The 22,900-nt window shown below is 38.9% G+C and overlaps 1 protein-coding gene and 1 long non-coding RNA gene across 4 annotated transcripts in view; both read left to right on the top strand.

Annotated features, from left to right (window-relative positions):
- klf8 (Kruppel-like factor 8) overlaps window positions 1-6,916 on the top strand; it is a 57,579-nt gene extending 50,663 nt beyond the window's left edge. For all 3 annotated transcript variants that reach the window (XM_034889386.1, XM_034889385.1, XM_034889387.1), the window contains 3 exons: window positions 1,670-1,781; window positions 4,744-4,883; window positions 5,551-6,916. In XM_034889386.1, coding sequence (XP_034745277.1) covers window positions 1,670-1,781; window positions 4,744-4,883; window positions 5,551-5,732 — 434 coding nt within the window. In that variant the 3' untranslated portion in view covers window positions 5,733-6,916. The remainder of the gene's footprint in view (window positions 1-1,669; window positions 1,782-4,743; window positions 4,884-5,550) is intronic.
- Window positions 6,917-7,019: 103 nt separating this feature from the next.
- LOC117955149 lies at window positions 7,020-11,481 on the top strand. Its single transcript, XR_004658972.1, has 2 exons — window positions 7,020-9,579; window positions 9,637-11,481. It is a non-coding gene; the product is annotated as an uncharacterized LOC117955149 (long non-coding RNA).
- Window positions 11,482-22,900: the final 11,419 nt, after the last annotated feature.

Genomic DNA, 22,900 nt, shown 5'->3' with positions numbered 1-22,900 from the left:
CCCCCCTCCCTCTCCAAGCTCGCTGGACTTTAAACAGTATAGCTGCCACATTCCTGCAGATAGACGGGAGGGGAGGAGGGGGCGTACTTTTGTTTTTATTCATTAAGTTTTAAGACCAAATAATTAACCATCTCAGTCCGATTTTGATGCCTAGATTATTCTTTGTTTGCTCATGTCGAGTTTTCCACTATGGTAATATTGTTTCTGATAAGAATCAGCCTGTGAAGTTGTCAAATTGTGAGTTCAGGGAATAGAAAAGAGTGAGTGATTAGGGAGAGAAAGACACTGGCGGACACACAAACAGAGAGAGAGAGAGGGGGGAGGGTTAATGTACCAATAGGCTAACTTTATTCTGCAGACATGTCCTTTCTCACATGTAACACACAACAGGCTGTTGGCAGACACGTTCTCACCTACTGGAAATACTCTTTTTGGTTTAGAAGGGTGGCGCTGGGTAGAGCGTGCAGGAGGCAGGACATGATGCGGCAGGTGCAAAGCTAGGGTGACCTCTTACCACCAGTCCAGGGACAGCGGATGTAAAATAGCCTCAAGGCACATTTTACTCGTATATATTATTGCGTTTTCCCTAATGAATAAACCTAAAATAAGATAACATTAGATTACACTGCTGGTGTTTTGAAATTTAGTCATAACTAACCAAGGCTCTTGCTGTTCCTTTAATTTGTCTGAGAATTTCAGCGTTGGCACATACAGACAAAAGTTCCCGAATCTCGCCATCTCTCCAGTTAGACATTTTAATTTGCTCTGATGTTTGCATTCTTCCAGGTTTGCGCCAGCCGCATGATAGATATGTCATGAACAGGCCCAATTGGTCACTGTTAATTCCCCCGACATTTCACAGACGTTATACACGGGAGCTAGCAGTGGAAAGTCCATTTAATGTCCCGTCCAACTGATTTAGTCATTTGCATTATCACATACAGCTCCTCCAGGTAACGTCTAGATATGTTCAGGGTTTCAATGTATGTGTGGAAAAAAGAAAGCAAAACTATAATAATTCATCATCATATTATCATATAAGTAGATACATACATGTCCTGAATTCAGAAACAGGCACTATGTCAGGAATGTAAATGAAAACCAACACAATATAATGTTTGATACTATACAGTACAAGATGACACAGCATGATCTAGAATAAAAATGTTTTGTACACCCATATCAGGAAGTTTCACCTCAGAAGTAATATTAAAGTACAACAATTAAAGCACTTAAAGCCTTGCAGATCACAACTACACACACCTACACACACACACCTACACACACACACACACACACTCACACACACACACACACACACACACACACACACACACACACACACACACACACATACACACACACACAGGCTTTGTCTTAGTAAATTACTGGAATCCAAGCATTTCTGTTAAGAAGTGATTAACCCCTTTCTCCTCTCTGTTTCCCTCCCTCCTCTTCTTTCTCTATTCTCTTACTTCTGCTTCTTCCCTTTCCTAATATCATTCACTGATATATCTCTTTCTCCGGGTCCGTCATGCTTTCAACCCTTCCTCAATCTCTTTTCCTTCTAATCCCATCTGTCTAATTTTCCTCTGTTTCGATTCAAACCATTGTTTCCCTCTTTGGTCCATCCTTCTGTCTTTATTCCCTTATCGTGTCCTTTCTGCAGTTCGTATTAAGCCAGGTTCGACGTCTCCAGTGGAGTATCAGAGTGACAGCGATGCAGAGAGTGGTACAGAGTCTGGATCGGCCTCCCTCAGTGCCCAGAGCCTCGACGCCGGGTGAGTCCAGCCATAGATGGACACAACAGACAGGACTACATTCCGGCACACTTTTAAATTACAAATTTCCTCACACCTGTGTGAGTTTATGCACATTAATTAAATATTAAGACAGAAAGAGGTACATTCCGGAAAAAAATGTAACTCACTGAATCACATATGCACATATTTGTGGTAACAATGTAAGCCCCTGTCAATAAACAGCTGTCAACACCATGTGGATATGATTTTGCTGCATTTTCTAGAACCAGTAAGGATAATTGAGGCTCTCACCTGCTTTTATTCAGCGTCTGCCTCAGTTTGACACATCGCTGCTGAAGAATAGGGAAAAAAGACCTTGTTTAAGGTTATTTTCCACATCATTTATTGACTCCATCCTGTGGCTTTACTACATCCCGATCCCGCACTGTTGGGTTTTAGCCGCCCGCTCCCGCAAGATTTGTGTTGGCAGGACCCAATCCCAATGCAGCCCTCTACTGTTGAGCATTGTTTTGATGAGCGGGTCTCTGTTTTGTTTGCTCTTGTTCTCTAACAGCATGTGCATGATGAGCATGTACGCAATATGTAATCCAGATTGTTGCAAATGCAAAGGATGGAAATACAAATGTTTGGCTGGTTGTAGACCTACACTGAGCTTAGTAGAATTACACAGATTTGTGAATTTACAGGGCACGAGTTTAAGCTGTGACAATAACCCTTGTCTCCATAATGATTTTATTTGTTTTTTAAATGTTTTGGTCTCAAAAAATTGGTTATAGAAGAAGTAACTTGTTGGATGGATTTCATTAAGCAACACAGTTTATCTATACACCCAGCCCTTTTGTGCAGCTTCTCTAGCAGGGGTTTTTCTTACTTCAGGATGCTGCTCACAGCCCAGCTGTTGTTTGTCAAGAGATAGTTCCAGTGCGTAACTCAGCACAAATTAAAGTTGTTACATTTCTGTTTCTGCACGGATTTAATGGCAAATAGTAAGCTTTAGGTGCTAGTAGATGTTTTTTGGTAAGGAGCCAAGTTAGCAACTTTCACCTGTTTCCAGTCTTTATGCTAAGCTAAGATAACACTTCCTGACTCCAGCTGTGTAAGCAATGCAAAGACATGAGAGTGTGAGTGTCACATTTCTCTTCTCAAGCAGATAATCAAATTCCCAAAAGTTTGAACTATTCCAAAAATGTTGCTTGCTTGGAAGAAAACACTACTGTTGAACCAAGATATGGCAAGTACAGTCAGCTGTACAGCAATGGTCTGTTATAAATCCGACGTCTGTAAAACTATTGACAGGACATTAATACCATTAACCATGCGCAATGTCATCTCAGAGTAAAGTCCATGATAGGAGTCGACAGGGCCAGCGAGAGAGGCACTAATGCGCAGCAGGGTTTATGGGAAATGCGGTCTTTGTGTGGATCACCTCCCTCCCATGCAGCCTGACTAATTACATTACTGCAGCGCTGCCATGACTGGACACTTGTATAACCTTATATAACCCTCTATACAGGAGAACACACTGCAGACGCCCAAGCTGTATCACAGGGAGGCAAGTGTGTGTGTGTGTGTGTGTGTGTGTGTGTGTGTGTGTGTGTGTGCGCGCTCAGTACACACTTCGACACTTGGTCCTCTCAAGTCTGGACCTTTACTTGTAGGTGACTTATAATCTAATGGTCAAGGCTGCAGATTGAATCTTAGTGTGCCAGCGAAGGTTCATACAAGTGCAGTAAAAATGTGTGTGTGTGTGTGTGTCTCCAGTGTGTTTATTAGTAAGTCAGGATAGAGCTCCTTCCACACCCATAGGCGAGGCCGCCTGACTGTAACTGAAATTAAGGGTGTGGATTTCAACGGTTAGCTTAGTGCTGTAATCTCCTGTGTGTGTGTGTGTGTGTGTGTGTGTGTATATGTGTGTGTGTGTGTGTGTATATCTGTCTGTGTTTGTCTGTGTCTGTCTCTTTCTGTCTGTCAAAGTGAACAGAAGGGTGTTTGTGGGTATTTGTGTTTTTGTTTTTGTGAGGAAGTGTGTCTTTGTTTACGTACGTGCGTGTGTGTGTGTGTGTGTCTGTGTGTGTGTGTGTGTGTGTGTGTGTGTTTGCTTGTTGCTAGGCAGGGCTGTCCAAGAGCTGGGGTGTAAACAAGGTTTTGTAATGCTGTCAGCCGTCACACCTCCTAGGTAGAGAGACAGAGAGGCTTTGTATTTTTTCAGACCAACTTTAATATACTGAATATCAAAAACATAGTTAACTCAGAATATTACAATACAAACATCTCAGTTATTGACATCAGAGAGAGAGAGAGAGAGAGAGAGAGAGAGAGAGAGAGAGAGAGAGAGAGAGAGAGAGAGAGAGAGAGAGAGAGAGAGAGAGAGAGAGAGAGAGAGAGAGAGAGAGAGAGAGAGAGAGAGAGAGAGAGAGAGAGAGAGAGAGAGAGAGAGAGAGAGAGATATGCTGAAGTGGTATCTGTTCTGCAGCTGTGTATGACCCACTGATGCCCCCCAGTGGCCTTAATGTCACTTTATGAATGAACTTGCGCAATGATGAAACACTAGTCTACACACTTAGTATAGTCATGTGAAGTTGTCAAATGTATGAATGTTCTCAGGTCATACAGTGTAACAGTATGATACATAGTATGAAGTACAATGAAACAATGATGGCTATGCCGGGTAAGAAGTGCAATGTAAATGATTGAAACAAAGGTAAAAAAACATTGTAATAAAAAGTTATTTTCTTACTAGAGCCAGACTGATTCAAGAGTTTTAAGTCCAATAACAGTATCAGAATTTGATATCTGACAACAAAATATTGGCTGATAAACACATGCCTTAATAATTCTACTAAAAAACCTTTATTTATAAACCACTTTTCAAAAGGAAGTTACAAAGTGCTTTACATGGTTGAACCAGGATTTACACATGTCAGGACTTAGGCAAATCAAATCAGACAATTCCTTTATTTTCTTAATTTTCCATTCTCAGGTCGGTTATGGACTTAGAGCCCATCGATCCAGATTCGCCGGACATCAAGAGGAGGCGGATCCACATGTGTGACTATGAAGGCTGTAAAAAAGTTTACACCAAGAGTTCCCACCTCAAAGCCCACAGGAGGATACACACAGGTGAGACCTGAGCAAAACATACACCAATAACACATCTATCCAGGTTTAAGGAGCAGTTCACCCCAAAAGGAAAACAGCATTATCTACTGACCACCAATCACAGTGTGTATAGTTCTGAAGCTAGGTTTTTTCAGGTATCTTTCTATCAATTTAACCCTCCCAAGGTTGCTCATTAAAAAACTGTAATGTGATTTGTTTCCTGAAAACATACAATAAAACGTCACTTTCTGTGACCTTGTGCCCTTGTACATTACATTTGGGGTTTGCTGCACCTTATACGGAGCTATTAAGACCCAAACCATGAATCACCAAGGGAGAGGTGCCTTAGCATCCAGGTTACCAGGGGCGATCATGCTGAACAGCCCGAAGACACCTGCCGACGATGGTCCAAGAAAGACAAACCATACATACATTTTTTATCCAAACCTGTACTTTTGTTTTTTTAAGACAATGCTTTATTTTTATACTTATCAGGTCCTACTTATCCCAAATAGTTAGGAGAAATTAAAAATACATACCAGACAAAAAGTCTGGACTCAGGGGGACATTAGCAGAGGTGAGTGATTCATCCCACCTTTCCTCGTCCTTTTCCTCTCCCATCCCTATGTTGCTTCCTCCCTTCCTTTCCTCTCCCCTAACACTTCTACTTGTGTCCTGCTTCCTCCAGGAGAGAAGCCCTACCACTGTACCTGGGAGGGCTGCACCTGGCGCTTCGCCCGCTCCGACGAGCTGACTCGACATTTCCGCAAGCACACCGGAATCAAACCTTTCCGTTGCACCGAGTGCGACCGCTCCTTTTCCCGGTCCGACCACCTGTCCCTGCACCGCCGCCGCCACGTCATGATGTGAACTTTGACCTCCTCCTCCCCCCCCCCCCCCCCCCCCCCCCCCCCCCCCCCAGCTCCCCTACATACCAACTTCTTACCCCTTGACAAAGTCCCTCACAGCACATCTTGTACCAGTGCCCCCCCCTACATAAACCTCACCTCTGCTTCCCCCAACATCAGGATTTTAATCGGCAGATTAAAAAAAGACACTGTACCTCCTTTCTCCTCCTCCTCTTTATCTTGAAATCACAGGAATTTGCATTTTTGTATGTGTTCAAAGTGGAGGTTAGGGGATTTTTAATGTGTGTTTCAACACATCTTCATCATCATCTTCATCATAATCATTGTCATCATCATCATCATCATCATCACCGTCCACCCAACAGACCCCTCCCTACCATCCTCCAACTCAACTTCACTTGACACACAAGACATCACTTCCTCAGACAGAGTGGGAGGGACTGAAAGTCGTCTAACAGCACAGGCGTTCATCCATCCATTCACCCATCCATCCATCCATCCATCTAGCCATCCGTCACAAACATCCATCCAAAAGAGAGGAGGATGAGGTGGGGGCAATGTCTGTTTGATTTTGTTTAAAACCAGAAGGGGAAGTTTCAAGTGGGACGCTACTTCAGCTGCCCTATCAATATTCATTCTGTACGTATGCAGAGTTGGGAAGTTATGTGACTCCAAGGACACATTTTTGGATGTAGAGGTAATTCCCCCAAAAAAGCCTCAAACGGCCCCTTGTTACCACAGTAACCTTTTCAGGAACCCTTTTAGGATCTCAAAAAACGTTACCTGTCTTTCTAACCATTTTGACTTGAGGAACTAACAAAATTATTGCTCTAAATAAGGAGCTATCAAATCAAAGAGTAGGTAAATAAGACTACAACAGTGAGACACTTGGTTGGTGCTATGGACACATTTCGCTTGGTACCAAAAAGTATTAAAAAAAATGATATTCCGAGCTCTAATCTTTGGTCCTGCTGTTGGGCCAAAACTATCTGGGTGTGACAGTAAAAACTAACATCAAAGACCCGCAACAAACAATGATTATGAGTTTTTATTTTCTCACATGTAAAATTGTGTCTCAAACACATACATAATTGGGCTAATATTAGACAGAATCGTCAGACTTTTTTAGATGCATTGGAAATGTGCAAAAGATACTCTTAGTTCCTGGTACTGCTGTTTAAAAAAGGGTTTGAAACAACCAAAACTCTTTGATTATATCAATTTGTCATCACGACTTTTGGATAAACAATTTACCATAATTTGATGGATCTTGAAAGTAAACCAGCAGCTGAAGTGATGTCAAACAGAAATTCTCTCTTTGGCAAACATCTATCTGAGGCTAGGATATAAAAGTAGATTCTTTATCTCGTCCAGACTCCCCACCGCCATCACCCTGCACCCTCTACCCCGCCCCTCTCCCCTGGTACAGGGAGCTACAAGACTGTGAACCTTTTAAAAAAGATGAATTTGTTTTCATTGTATCAATCACATTATTGTTACATGCGTGTTCTCCCCCCACGCAAACCCCTTCCTGATTGTCCTTCGATAACAGTATTTGCTTTCTATGCGTTGTTGTTGCTATTGTCTTATGAAATATGCCTTCTGTCTCTTTAGTCTTTACCAGGAATGGCACTCTTAACAGAATGGCATCCTTTTAAAAAAATCGGATTCTTTAATTGTTTTCTGAGGCTGTGAAAAATTCAGAGAAGACACAACTAGTTTGAGATTACAAGTAAAACTCTTGTGCAGGGAATAGGGGAGCTTTTCTTTGTGTGTGTGTTTGTGTGTGTGTGTGTGTTTTGCGTGCATTGCTTGTGTGTGTATGTACGTGTGTGTGTGTGCGTGCGTGCGTGTGTGTATGTTTTGAGACAAACACATAATCAGAATTTAAGATTTTTACGAGTGTGTGTTCCGGGCACTTGTTGTTCTTTTACCTCTTGCCCGTTGAGCCTTAATAACTGAAGTCAATCTGTAAGGGCAAAACCAGAACCACTGACCGAGGACGTTAGGCCAAAGATGAACTGTGTGTCTCTATTCATGAAGACTCTGTTTGTTCATGAGTACCTGATCTTAAAAAGGACTTTCCCTTCCTTAGCTTGCTTTTTTGTGTTCTGACACCAAGAAGTTAAGAAAGCTAATTTTGGGACCTTTGAAAATTACATTTTTAATTTGGAAACAAATTGCCTTGTACACAGATGGTTGCAAGGAAGCCTGTCAAGGTTTGCAGGCTCCTACTCACTATTTTACATTGTGTACAACAGTATGCAGGAAATCTGCTGGATTACTTTGGCACAACATGAAGAGGGCGCTCCGGAGCAAGCAGATTTAAATCTTTTTGAATGTTTGATGATAGCAGAGGAGAAAGATAAAGTTTAGGGATAATTAGGGATTCACATTTAGCTGACTGTTGAAAATGTGATCCCGTTATTCAGAAGTTGTCACAGGGACAGCCTCATTTGTGCAAACCACAAATATTTTGACACTTTTTAACAAAACTATACTTTTCTGGCTTTGCAACAGCAGAGAGCACCGTGAACACTTAACAATGTAAACACCCTTTGCACTGGTCTCATGACCTTACAATACACTGAAAGTCACAGTGGCCGGGCCGTCTGTCAGTGGTTCTGTGAGAAACCAGGCACTGTGTCGGGCTGTCAGGGTCTGTAGAGCCTGCGATTTAAACCACGGGGAAACTAAGCGCTCTGCTCACTAGCATTTCTATCGGGACGGGGGTCAATTCTCTTTCAACTGAGTTTGTATTGCATTTTGAAAGAACTTAATTTAATGCCTCAAAATACGAACCCACTATAAATAAGATAATTTGTAGCCTGACATAATTCCCCTAATATCTAGCTTGTCGGGAGTCCTCTCCATATCCAATCAGCACATTTCTCAAAGTATTTATTCTTTATCAGATTCAGACAGTTGGAACAGAAGTGAACCCCCAACCCTACCCTCTAACCCACAGTGTCCATGTCTTAAGTGGGCTGTTTTCCAGCTCCTATTCTGGGCTGAACTTGATTATGCAACATAACGCGGACCTCGCTCCAAGCACTCTTCTGAACTCAGTAGTAAAGCATGGGGGTATCCCTATGTTCCCACGGTCCTCATTGTAATCCTCTTTGCTATCTCCACATAGATGTTTGAAATGCAGTTTGAATGGTAAAAATCTTTTCAGCCACTGCGGAGATCAATGTTCAAGAAAACGGTCTGTCTGCAAATTTAAGGGTGTAGGTTTCAAGGAGTATAACGTCAGTAGGCTATAAGCTGTCTGTGATTTCACCATAACTGACCCAGGGAAACAGACATTGAAAAAAGCATTTCTGAGAACAAAGAACCTTGGGAACATAGATATGCCCCTAAACAGCACTAGCTGGTTGTTGTACTGCTGATATACTGGTCACATGGGTTGTCAGAAGAACCTTAAAAAGAAGGGCCGGATGCGTTGAAGCCTGTGCTGTTGATCACTCAACAAAGCCACCTCTGAAATCACTTTTATAATATACGGCAAGAGTTGTGACTGTGCACTGACAAACACAGACATGAACTCAAACGTGTGTAGCCATGTCTTAATTAAGGGGCTGAGTGTGAACGTGATCAATGGAACACGCTGTTCACAATCCCAGTGTGTCCCTTTACAAACAAAAAGGCAAAAACACATTTGACGTTTATCTTGTCAGAATTACCGTTGTTGTTGTTGTCATTTCAAAAGCTAGTAAGCAAGAGCAAAAGGTTATTAACCTTTTCACAGTATAATAACTGAGATGGACGTGCAGGCTTCCTGTGAGCTAAATGCATGCCATAAACAGGGGAAATTGTTGTTTGGTCTGTACACTGCAAAAAAAAAAGTATTGTCTTGCAAAGTCACTGAATCTAATTTTGATTTTGAAAAGAAAAATGAAAAGAACAAACTAATTTCACCTTTTGTTTCTACATTATTAAGAATCTAAACTAAATTCAGTCACTTGTTTGGAACAATGTTGTCCTTTTTTTTTGCAGTGCAGAGCAATACAATGTTCCAATTTCGCTTAACATCCCCCTCTGCTTCAACTAAAAAAATTCCAACATAGTTACTAAGCACATCTTTCTAGAAGAGTATATGCATTTGATTGCAAATTTCTTTCTTTTGTAAACTGTTGATAAAGACATTAAGGACAATGACAAATAATAAAGATAAATCCATGTACATAAATGTATATAATCAAAAAGTGCAGAGTAAATGTAACGGGTGAATATCTATTTTTAACACTGACTAGATAATGTGAAAAAAAATCTTTTTCTTTCTTCTTCTTCTGTTGGTTTGATGACATGTGTTGTTTCTTTTCAAATCTAATAAGACATTTGTTTCGTAGTTTCTTTAAAAAAAAAAGAATTGGTCCCCCTTGTGTTGTGCACTCTTGTTGCATGGAGAGTAGCCTTCTTGTTTTCTTATAGTGACGTTGGTGAGCATGTCAGTGTGTGTGAGACTGTGGGGCTCCCTTAACATTGATCATCCGAGTAAAACAAAAACCCCACATTGACAATTATTAATTAAGGATCCTTTTATTATTATAACACAGCTTGCTATTTCTGCACTGGACCTCATATAAAATATCAACAAAAACAGTCAGTGACGTGTGAGATTTAGTTGGTTTGGTTCTTAAGCTTTAGAAAAAGTTCAGGTCAGACGGGGCTAAAAAATATCAATGCTTTTGGGTATTTTGGATCAGATTGGATTAGTCGGTTTTAAACTCTCCAGACTCAGCAGTTCAAATATGTCGACATGTAACAAAAGTAGTGACATATCCAACCTGGTATACAACTTGTTCTATTACAAGAAACAGGAAGCAGCCAGTTTCCACAGTCAAAATATTCTAATGAATTTTCTCCCATTTGACATTCAGACATTGAAGGAATCAAGTTTTGACACAAATGTTTGTATTTCATTAAATGGATCCCTCGCTCCTTATTCTTAGGGAGATTTTCCCCACTTAGCACATGAGTATGTCTCATTAAGCACATGAAAAATGATAATGGCCCATCGCTTTACGAGCACACTGATCAGCTCTGGTGACCATTATAGCAGGAACATTGATATTTTATATACAGAGACAAACACACACTGAAACCTCCACTGTCACACTGAGGATAGCAGATGTCACACCTCAGAGCCTGCTGACGACGACCCAGATAAAGTCTTTTTGCTGACGGAGTTGTTGCTGTGACACTGATGCATGTGTTTGTGTTTTTCCTGCTTCCTGTTGTTTCTTTTGCAGTTCGTGCAAACTTGTTTTCCTTCGATATTGTTCTAAATATTCTGTTCATGTATAAAGCGGGAATGTTCATCTGTGAACAGGTAGTGAAACATTTGAAGAATTGTATCCCCATTGAGAACTAGACGGGATAGAGTTCACGTCTAAAGGTGACGTCACTGACTGTGTCTGTCTGTGTGCGAGTGCCTCGACTCACTTCTTCTGCAAATCCGACATTTTAAGTATTTTCTATTGAATGCAGTAACTTATGGGCCAGTACTATATTTACTCAGTGCAATGCAGTTATCCTTATAATAATACAATTATTAATAATATTTTTTCTTTCTTTTTTTTGTATTTGTACAGAACAAATGTGTAAAGATCAGTGAGGAAAACGTGAGCTTTTTGATACTGTGACTCATAGTGTTTAAAAGTCAGTTTCTCCCTGTACAGTTGTGATTATTTCCCCTTCCCCACTTCTTCTTTTATAGAATAAAAAATGTTTTTGGTGCAATTTAATGCTTGATGTCTCTGTGTTGTTTGTATTTTGGTGATGCTGTAATACAGAATCCAGCGGTTTGGCGGTGTTATGGAAGAAGCCAAAAGTCAAAGTATATTTTAACTAGAAAATGCACTTCCTGTAAATGTTGAAAAGCTGAATTGCTAAAGTTAAACAGGAATGCTGACACAATTGTGTAAGAAGAAGGTGATGAACTGAGATGAGTTAGAAAACTGGGAATGGTTGTCATTATATATTTTAAAGTTAAAAAAGAAGTCCTAAAGCATTTCTTAAAAAGGGATAAAACAGTCACAGTATAGTTTGTTGGAAAAATACATAGTATAGTATGTTGATTAAAGTCACGGTATACAATGTTTAAAAAAAATCTCAAAAGTCATAGTATATGTGAAGTATATACAGTATGTATAGTATATCTAATAAGTCAGTATAGCCAGTCCAAAAAACTCATGGTATAGTATCTTGAATTAAATTATAACTAAGTCATAGTACGGTATGTCAAAAAGGTCATAGTTTAGCATGTGGAAAAAAGTAATAGTATAGCATGTTGAAAAAAGTCATAGTTTAGCTGATGAAAAAAGTCATAGTATAGCATGATGAAAAAAGTCATAGTATAGCTGATGAAAAAAGTCATGGTATAGCATGATGAAAAAAGTCATAGTATTGCATGTTAAAAAAAGTCATAGTATGGCATGTTGAAAAAAGTCATAATATAGTATGATGAAAAAATCATAGTATAGCATGTTGAAAAAAGTCATAGTATAGCTGATGAAAAAAGTCATGGTATAGCATGATGAAAAAAGTCATGGTATAGCATGATGAAAAAAGTCATAGTATTGCATGTTAAAAAAATTCATAGTATAGCATGTTGAAAAAAGTCATGGTATAGCATGATGTAAAAAGTCATAGTATAGCATGATGAAAAAAGTCATAGTTTAGCATGTTGAAAAAAGTCATAGTATATAGCATGTTGAAAAAAGTCATAGTATAGCTGATGAAAAAAGTAATGGTATAGCATGATGAAAAAAGTCATAGTATTGCATGTTAAAAAAAGTCATAGTATGGCATGTTGAAAAAAGTCATGATATAGTATGATGAAAAAAGTCATAAAAAAGTCATAGTATAGCATGTTGAAAAAAGTAATAGTATGGCATGTTGAAAAAAGTCATACTATAGCATGATGAAAAAAGTCATAGTATAGCATGTCAAAAAAGTAATAAAAAGTGATACAAATTCACAATATAGTAAGTCAAAAAAGTGAAAGAAAATCATAGTATATTAATTCAAAAAAGTGATAAAAAATTCATAGTACAGAATGTTAAAAAGTGATAAATTAAAGTTATAAAATGTCAAAAAAACGTCATGTAAGGAATGTTAAAAAAGTGATGAAAAAATCCTATTATGGTTAGTCTAAAAAATTATAAAAAGTCAGAGTATGGTATGTCAAAAAAGTGATAAAAAGTTATAGAATAGTATGTCAAAATAGTTTTCTATCATAAAATAGTCATAATATATCAAAAAGTGATTAAAAAGTCACAGTATACAGTAGAATGTTGAAAAAGGTAATACAAAGTCATAGTAAATAGTAGAATGTCATAAGAGGTGATACAAAGTCATAGTATGGCATGTCAAAAATTGATTAAAAAAGTAGTACGTCAATAAATTATAAAATAGTCAAAATATGTCCAAAAAGTAACAAAAAGTCATAATATAGTATGTTGAAAAAGTGATAATATTATGAATAATCTATTATGTATTATAGTGGATAAAGAGGAGACTTTATTGATCTTGCGGTGAAATTCACAAGCTAGCTGCCAAGTCAAACTTCCAGTGATATTTTGGTGAAAGTAACTCAAAAGTAATGCCAAGGTAGTGTAACAAATTACAATTCAGAGACAGTAATTTTTTAATACAACCTATAACTCTCAAATTACACTAATTAGTAATCTATAATGTATTACATTTTGGAAGTAACTTGCCCAACATTGGTCCCAGTGGACTACACCGGAGAGTAAAGTCAGCATAGTGTAGACACACTTCCAAGTTGAAATGTCCTCCACAAGAGGGAGCACTGAAACAGAGAATGGTGCGACCACTGAAGGAATCCCACCAGTGAGGACTATAAGAGCCAAAGACATCCTCAGGTAGAAGAGGAAGTGTCAGCCGAGGTAAACAGCTTGTCAGCTTGAGTCAGAGTTACAACTGACCCATTTAAAATGCAAATTCTCTTTAATGTAAGTAAAAAGCATGACTTGTTTTCAAACGGGCGAACACCCCGATCAATCTTATTTCATTGTTCACGAATAAAAGAATTACAGAATGAAGTTCACAAAGTCATAAAAATGTGTGTGTGTGTGTGTGTTGGCTGTGAATGGAACTCTCTTTGCCGTTGGCTCTTCACGGGTTTATTAGCCTCCTGCAGTCATGGCCAGCCAATCATTAACACAAACAACGTTAGCCCTTGCATTCATACAGATGGAGACGGAGACAGACACACACCATATAAGTGCAATAAATAACCCAACTTTGTTGCTTTGTGATTGAGGTGGCCTGCACAACACTGTCAGCTCACTGTAATGAATCATACCAGTTTGCTGCCTTCCCAACAAGCCTGGTCACAAAACCTGTCCGGATGGAGTAGTGGAGAAAGCTTTTTACTCACACACTCAAATAAAGATAAATCTGAATTTGAACTTTAGATGTTTGTGCAGAGTTAAAGAGCAGGATTCACATGATTTCATGAGACAATAAAATGCTTATGGTTAGATGAATACCTGGTCAGGTTTAGTTAATGTATTGTATTGGCTATAAGCTACCTAACCTAGGTTTATTGCAATAACTGTGCATTTGCTGACGACAACTGTCTCTAACTTTACAACCCACTCACCGTTACTCAGTGAACTTTGTAATTAGTGCCCCACAGTGATTCAGACCAATGTCAAACCATCCACAGGCTTACTGACAAAACGAATCAGTAAGGTGAATTAAACATGACAATTTTATCCACAATAGACATGTTAACTTTACCGGAGGGTCAGGCTTTATCTACGTCAGAGGCTCTCTATCCGCTCACTCCTAGCACACAGCAGTACACTAGATAGATTTTTATTGATCTCAAAAAAACAAAAGGGAAATTACATTGTTGCAGCAGCAATATATCAGACACACAGCACACATACAGAATATACATAAAATAATGGGATATCATATAAAAACAAATAATTAACAAGTTGGGAATAAAAATGTACAACTGTTTAATTAGTATTGATAAAAGCTGTAGATAAACCTGTTGTGCAAGGCGCAGTTGTGATGTCTGTGAGTCTTATCTACCACTCAGTGATGAAGTGTTTTATTGCCTGTGATAGGAATGATTTCTTGTAGCAGCCACTGCGATATCGAAGCTGTCGGAGCCTCTTAAAGGAGGTGCTCCTCTGTTGGACCAGTGTGGGGTGGAGAGGGCGGTCGGGGGTAGAACTTTGTTCAGTGACCTCATCTCCACCTGTTCATCTGGCTCGGCAACGTGCAACCAATTAAGCCGAGATGAGCGGATCACACTAAGTCAAGCTGCGCTTTTTCACTTAACCTGGATATGTTTATTCTACTTATGTGCAACACGCCCCAGGGACAAATCTAGGACATTATATACAGATCGAAAATTGCAAAAGGAGACAAGACAGAACCAAAATACCAGATAAGAAGACACAAAAAACAAAGCATAATACCTAAACCATAACAACATCCTCTGATTTATTGGCATGTGTTTAAACCAATCGTTCACATGCATGGAGTCCCGTTGCTTTTGCAAAATAGCCTGGGTGAGGAACATGTTTAGGTGGAACATGTCCATTCAAAAGTAGTCTTTGTCGTGCAACAGAAACCTCAGATTGGACAGATAGTCTAGCTAGCTGTTGCCCTGCAGAGATCTGAGGAGAAGTTAACCATATTCCTCATAAATTGACCTGAGTTTAGGATGCCAATACAAAGAAAGCAGAAGGTGACGGACATCTGGCCCAAATGAGGGACATCTGGCGTAATTTCTGCAGCACCTGAACAATCACGGAAGTGAAACATCATCGATATAGATTAGAGAAGGAGTAACTGACCCAAGTGTATTTTTGTGTATATGTTTAAAGTTTCCCTACACAGATATACAGGAAGCTCAATTTCAATCTTTTATTTGAAAAGGTATTCCACTTCTTTAACACATATATTTCATCAAATAATAAACAAGCCATTCTTCCAAGATATTCTAAGAACTATTTCAATTTCTGCCATGGCTAAAAAGTACTGACTCTAGCCATTGACTTATGTACATATTTCTTCCTAAAATAATGTCCTATGGTGGTCAACCAGAGGAGGAGGGATTTTATCTTCTAATGGAAAGTTGTATTTTAGTAAAAAATCACTTTCCAACTGTCTGTGTGATTGATATACACCTCCCCTATCTGAAGACATATTTTCTTGCCTTTTCTCCATAGGTCAATTCACTTGTAAAAAGCTGAAGTCATAGTAGAATAGGGTTTCTTGGGTTCTGTGAACACAGGATCATGGACGTGTTTGACACAGCCAGTGAAAACGGACAGGACTGACACGACTTTCGGGCTGCCTGTGCAATGCAATCTCTATAGAGTTGTTTTGACATCACAATACAATATGAAATTTGTGGGTTTGCTGGGTCTTGTCCGAGCAGCTCTTTGCCAAGAAGCCAGGAGATCCCTGCATGTCTGAATGACAAATCACAGTCTGCAGGTGAAATGTTTTGACAGCTATGTTGGCTGCTTATACTGTATGTCACCTGGGCATGGTATGATGTGCAGGCTGCTTTTGTCTGCAGCACTATGCCATAAATGTGACGGTTAAAACAACGCCTAAACACTGCAATACCGGTCTAGCGGTGTTGACAAAAGGACTGTTACCTTAAATGCCTTTTGACGGAGCCAGCTCTATTTCTACTGCTATTTTTGATGGTGTCTCTGGGCAGTTGTCCTAAGAAAACAACAATAACAGGTTTCTCGTAGATGACTGATAATTGACTGAAATTACAAGGAACTTAATCCCAAACATGTAATGTTCTTTGGCTGTTGTCATTCATTACAGTACTTTCTGGATATTTGCCAAGTCAAGTCAATCTATTGGTTGAAGTTCTCATAAACAGCATTTTTTTTTTTTAGGAAATTTCTTCAAATGACTAGATATATAATAATTCTAGAATTACAGACCTATAAAGAAGTCACAGAGATAGGTATAATAGACCAAAACATGAAAAGAAAAGGGTCATTTTCAGAAGTTTAAACCGTTTGAGCAGGATTGTGACATGACTGAACTTATTTTAACATTTTGCCAGTGTTTCTTTTTCTCAAAGAATGACAAAGGGGCAAGCACATATGAGCACCAGACAACCTGGATCCAAACGTGTGGTGGGCAGAGAAAATGACACAAGTGTCTCAGTCAGACCAGGTGATCTGAATTCTCTCTTACAGCCCTTGACTCTGCCTCCAGGCTCTTGCAGGGAGGGAAGCCTGTCCAAGTCATCAATCATTTCACATCATTTGATTGGTTCATAAGGTGAAACCCATGCAGGTGTTTTCACTTATTCCAGTTGATTAGCCCTCTGCTCAGGTTACGTAGAATTATGGTGGGGATTACATGAGATCACTGGAATCTATATACTTAAACAGACAGTAAAAGAGGAGGTAGACTCGTCCCAACCAGTGCAACAAAATTAACAGGACAGTGATGTAGATGTTAATGAAGAAGGCAAATTAATTGAAAACACTGTATGAATCATGAGTTTTCAGTCTTTAAAAACTGAAACGCTGTGAAAAATAAAGAATGCAATAAAGGCTCAGGAAACAGATTTGATTACATCTCGATGTTGCTTGCTTATGAAAAATAAAAGGAGGTCGGAGATGTATTTGCTTGAGCATATGTTTGGGTCCCGTGTACCCCAGCCCAATATCCCTAACATGACTTAATAAGAAGGCGCAGTGCAAGCTAAAAAATCTCCACACACATTTTGCAGATCTCACGGCAGGAGTTAATAGCAAAAGGCACATGTAAAAAGAGAGCCAACTGAGAAGACTCCTGAGCTGTAACTGAAGAATTGTCTGTATTTCCAGCTTATAGAGCAAAGTTCTTACTTTCTGTTCAGCCTTTGATATTTATGTACATATTTACAGATTTGTCTATACAATCTCAAATCTTAATACACTTGCAAATCTGAATACAAAATTTCCAGAATAACGTTCACATGCACAAATCTCGATACACGTGTAAAGATTCTTTTACACATTTACAAATCGGACTGCACACACATGGATTGAGATAGAGTTGCACAACTCTCCACACATGTTTGTAAATAGTTTTGCTTTAATAATGGCCCCATAGTGAAACACCTACTGTCTGTAGCTACCGAGGTACTGTTTCTCTTTTAGTGAGCAGAGCAGGAACATGCATCAATAACTCTTGAGAAGACAACACAGATAGAGGGCCATATTTCACCGTGGTGTCATGATTTAAACAAAACAGCGATACAAAGATGAAGGTAACATCTCTGGACAACTTCAAAAGTTTTGTTTACTTCAACCTTTGTATTAACTACTCACTTACACTGAAGTATTTTTCAATGCCTGTTTCCCAGAGAGATATTTGACTCCTCAGAGAGGGTTGCGGGTAGTGCTGCAGAATCAGTCAGACAAGTTTTAACAGGATTTTAATGCTGCGACTGTGGAATGAGCTGGCCCTAAGGTGAACATTTGGAAGATTGAGGCCAAAGAAATGTACTCAACAGCAAATTGCAAAGCAACTGATTGTAGATAGACAAGAGAGTCACCTGGGTGCCCGCAGGGAGCAGCCAGTAGCGCGGCCGGGGCCAAGTTCAGTACTGGTTGACATCAATAAACATCAAAACAGGTTTGCCAATATGCAAATCCCTGATATGTTAAAGAATCAAAGTCAGTCTTTATTGCCTGGGAACTATGCATGTCTGTGTTAAATGTGCCAAAACATCTAGATGTTCAACTATCATGTTAAGTGATATTTCACTGGATAAGGGAGAGGTTTTATGGGATTGTAGCGGGCGATTAAAAAGTCAGAGGCTCACCAAAGTCAAAAGATTTCATCCTTTGGTGACCATGAATGTTTAAACCAAAGGTTTAAGGAATCCATCCAACAGTTGTTAACATATTTAAGTCTGGGCCAAAGTGGTGGAGTGGCCGACTACAAAATGTTAACATTATAAAATGTTCTTATTGTATTACTTACTTATTTATATACTGTATGTGAAATATTATAAAATAGAGATTCTGTATCTGCTTGTTGACAGAACACCATGTTTTGATGGCTGCACCATAACATCAAAAGAAAAGATGCTGGATGTGTTATCCACAATTTTATAGACATTTCCTTTAGATCATGTTTTCTGTATCTTTGGTAACTCTGGGAAACATGGGATCATAAGTAGATTGCAATGAGGGATCGATCGCAGGGTTTGGACAGGATGTTAAATAGTTTGGAGAATAGACAGAGGTAACATTGAAAGGTGCTCTAAGCAACGTGACATGTTTTTTAGTCTGACAAAGTTGTCAGAAGAAAATAAGCTAGCTTTAGATTTGCAGGAATTTACATGTTAGACTAACAGCCTTGCACACACATGCAGAGTACGTTATGTGTTAACGTTAAGGGCGATGTCTCAGATGATGAGGCAAATCTGTGAGGTGCTCTACTGAAAGTATCTTGGCACAAACCTAGTGATTAGGCTACATACCCTGCCAGCAAACACACAGCAATGGACTCCACCCTCTGCCTTTATACCAGTTATTTAAAGAGTTATGCGTCTCGCTTAACTGTTGACTTTTTTCCCCCGTCAAACCTGCATGTTATTTTGAGTCACGCAGCCCAGCAGAGTTGCCTGCCACCGGGGTTACCTGTCACCTGCCTCACCTATATATATCTCCTACCTGCTGAGCTATAGCGGATCAGAGGAGTCGACGCAGGGGAATGACTAACTTTGCTTCCTCTATGTTTTTGTCAAAAGCTGTCAATATCCTCCTTTTAATGTTCGACCCAATCACCTCACAGATAGGAAGTTATCACAGTAAGAAATCCAATCTTTGAAGGAGAAGAGGAAATGTGTGACTCATGTTACACAATTCTGAACCACAATAAAGCAAAGCCAAAAAGTGTACAACTGACCGTATGTTCTCTCCACAACAATCATTTTACATGTCTTGTTGTATTTGGTTCATCTAAAAAAAAAAAACGCCTAAAAACCAGCCCTACCAAACTCATAGCCTCCAAACCATAGGGGTTATTATTTTTCTGTCCTGGGAGAAGAAGCCCACTATTCTGTGAATGTAGGGAAACTGACTTGTTTTTAAGGGTTAACTCAAGGCAAAACACACTGGTCATATTTCACGCAATACTAAATCCAACAAGGAGGAATAAGCATAAACATATAGATTTCCAAGCTGACAGCTTTAGTGTATTATTTGGTGGTAATAATAATTATTAAAACAAAAGAACCCCATGTATGTTAATCAACATTAGAATGCATGTAACATAAACTTTGCATGTACTGGCTGCAAGGAATAGGAAATGCCACGTTCATTGCCTGTGATCTGTCTGCTGAGAACAGCCTCATGGAAGTGATACTAAACTATTTTTTTGTAAATGTGTAAAAAGTCAATTGGGATTTTCAAAGTGATCCTATTAAGCCGAGATGGATAACGTATTCTGTTAACGTTGCTTTTTCACTGATCAGTCTTTTAAAGCATTTTCAGGCATCGTGTTAAATTAGATAGAGAAAGGTATAGATAAAAGAATAGATGAATTTGGCGGGCCAAATGGAAGTTACCATTGCGCTGCTAAAGCTGGACCTAAAGGACTCATGTAAAGGAATTATTTTTGTAGTGATGTGTTGTTCTTGTTAGCCTTTTTTGATAAAGCCATTTGTATGTTTTTTGAATGTTTCATGTGTACCTTCCCACTCACGTCAAACAATATTTAACAAGACATGTGGATACTGAACTCTTACGGACATTAACTAAGGAGAGCTTAGTTAACTTCCAAACCCTTTAATTCAACAAAAGGGGTTCCTTCCATTATTGGGACAAATGTATCATCAGTATTGTTATTTTTAATCAGTGATTGACTATAGCTAATAGTTTTTACAGTATTTAAGTATTTCACAAGCGACAAACGTTTTGGTTTGTTTAAAATTGTTCTCCATTAATTACTTTGGCAAAGATTTTCTCTCATCCTTCACTTTTGACAAAAAAAAGAACATTTCTTTACAGACAGTATTTAAAGCCGAGGTGAACAAAATGTGTTTCGAAAAACAAAGAAACAACAAAACAATCTGCTCTTAATTTTTACTCCTTTTATTATTTCATCGCAGAAGCTGCACAAACAGAAAACACATATACACCATTGTTGTTCTTATCAATTTGTACACAAACTGATACATTTTCTTACACACGAGTATCAAAACTAAATTAAACAAACATTCACATACAATCAATCTAAAATCCCATTAATTAAAAAAGGAAAAAAATATTAAAATAGGAAATAAAACCAAATATTTACAAAGTCATCTGTTGAAACTAAAACTACAGTTATGTACACAGTGGGTGGTCAGCGTCCCCTCCATGAGAGAGACAGGAGAACTTGTTTCCTTGGGAAGAAACTTTAAAACAATAATTCAATCATAGTGTTAAAAAAACAGGGTGTTTTCCGCAAATAAACACATGTTGGACAGATGTGGGTCAATCAATGCCAAATCAATGCTCGTTTTCATGGATTACCAGGTGGAACCATCTGTTACAGTTAATGAAAGCAAAAGTATGTAAAGTTTGTAATTTGAACAAATCTGGCCAGTATCATCCAGATGCTGGCAGGTCCAGTCCAACCCACGTCACCTACAGGCAATACAACTAACAGCAGCAGCAGTTTAAACTGCAAATGTAGACATAGCCACCTGAAGGCAAAGAGTGTTACAACATTTCATTTTAAATAACTCGTTAGTAACGAGTTATTTTTTTAATTTTACATTTTAAACCTTTACTAACAAGAAAATGAACAAGTTCTGTCTTTGAACTGTGATTGTGAATAGTGTTATTGACATGATCTACATCCGTTTATTGTTGGAATTGCCTAAGTGCAAACTGTCCTAGTGCCTGTAAACTTCACTTTAAATGACATTTATGGATAAAACAAACAAACAAACAGCAACTCTATATAATATTGACATTTAATAATCATTGCCTGCAGGCAGTGCAATTGCAGGAGCCATTACTTTCTTTGCCTGTAGGGGGAGATATTGAAAGTTCAACATCTGCAGGTGTACAGTGCTGCAGTTAGGTTCCTTTCCTATAGGAGGCGCAGTTCAACAGCTACAACTGTGAGTAACAAGACAGTTCCATGAAGTATAAAATCAATAGAATATTCTATATTCTTAAACTGTATTATTTGAAATTTCTAAACAAGACATTACTAACACACATTTTTGTTCCCTAACATGCATCTCTGTACGCGTTCCTGCGGCAACAGAAAGTATCTGACTTGCAGTGAAGAAAAGGTAAGATCAGGTATAGGGCCCTATCTTGCAGCCGGCGCAGCGCGCGCCCACAGGACAGCGCAGCAGCACACAAACATGCAAAAGATTAAAAAGATTATGAATAAAAGTATGATGATTACAGCATAAATCAGCCAACATAATAGCCAACGTCAAGCTACAAACGCACCTGGCTTTTAAAGGGAATGGGAGATGGCACTCTGATTGGTTTATTGCATGTTATGCCTAAAACACACCTACGACTTAATGAAGACACTAAAGTACAACTCTTTTGAACCATGCGCCCGGCACACAAACCCTTTTTTCCTACAAGCAACTAACAAAAGTGCATTTCGACACCTAAACACACCTGAGCCATGCTCTTCACGCCATGCACTTAGATCGTTAAAATAAGGCCGTGAATGTTTTAGTATAAGGAATCAAACTCTGGATTTGTACTGTGCAAGATTTTCTTTCCCTCTTGTTATTCCAGTTGTTGGCATCTTGAGCTGGGAGTAAATACTTTCTTTCAAAGAATGCAGGAACCACAACTGACGATTAATGTTGAGCAATCAAGTGAACATTAATCTCCCGTTCATATGCAATCTGTGAGAGTGTATGCACCAGCCTCACTGTTCATAAAAAACAATCAGGAATGATTACATAACAAGTCTATTCACCCCGCTCTATCTTCTTTTGAGTTGAAGTGTTGAACAAATACAGGAAAAAAAGGAGGGGGGGGGACAGCGCTGAATAGAGACTGCGAGCAAATCGCAAACTGTTTTCAGAGGAACTTTGTCGCCGTGGCAACGGGTAATGTCATGGATACAAACATTGGCAAATCGCTCTGCTCTCGGAGCTCGACAGGT

The sequence above is a fragment of the Etheostoma cragini genome, chromosome 13 (genome assembly GCF_013103735.1).
Source record: "Etheostoma cragini isolate CJK2018 chromosome 13, CSU_Ecrag_1.0, whole genome shotgun sequence".
Taxonomy (NCBI): domain Eukaryota; kingdom Metazoa; phylum Chordata; class Actinopteri; order Perciformes; family Percidae; genus Etheostoma; species Etheostoma cragini.
Note: the sequence above shows the minus strand (reverse complement) of the source record. Positions and strands in the feature narration are given on the sequence as shown.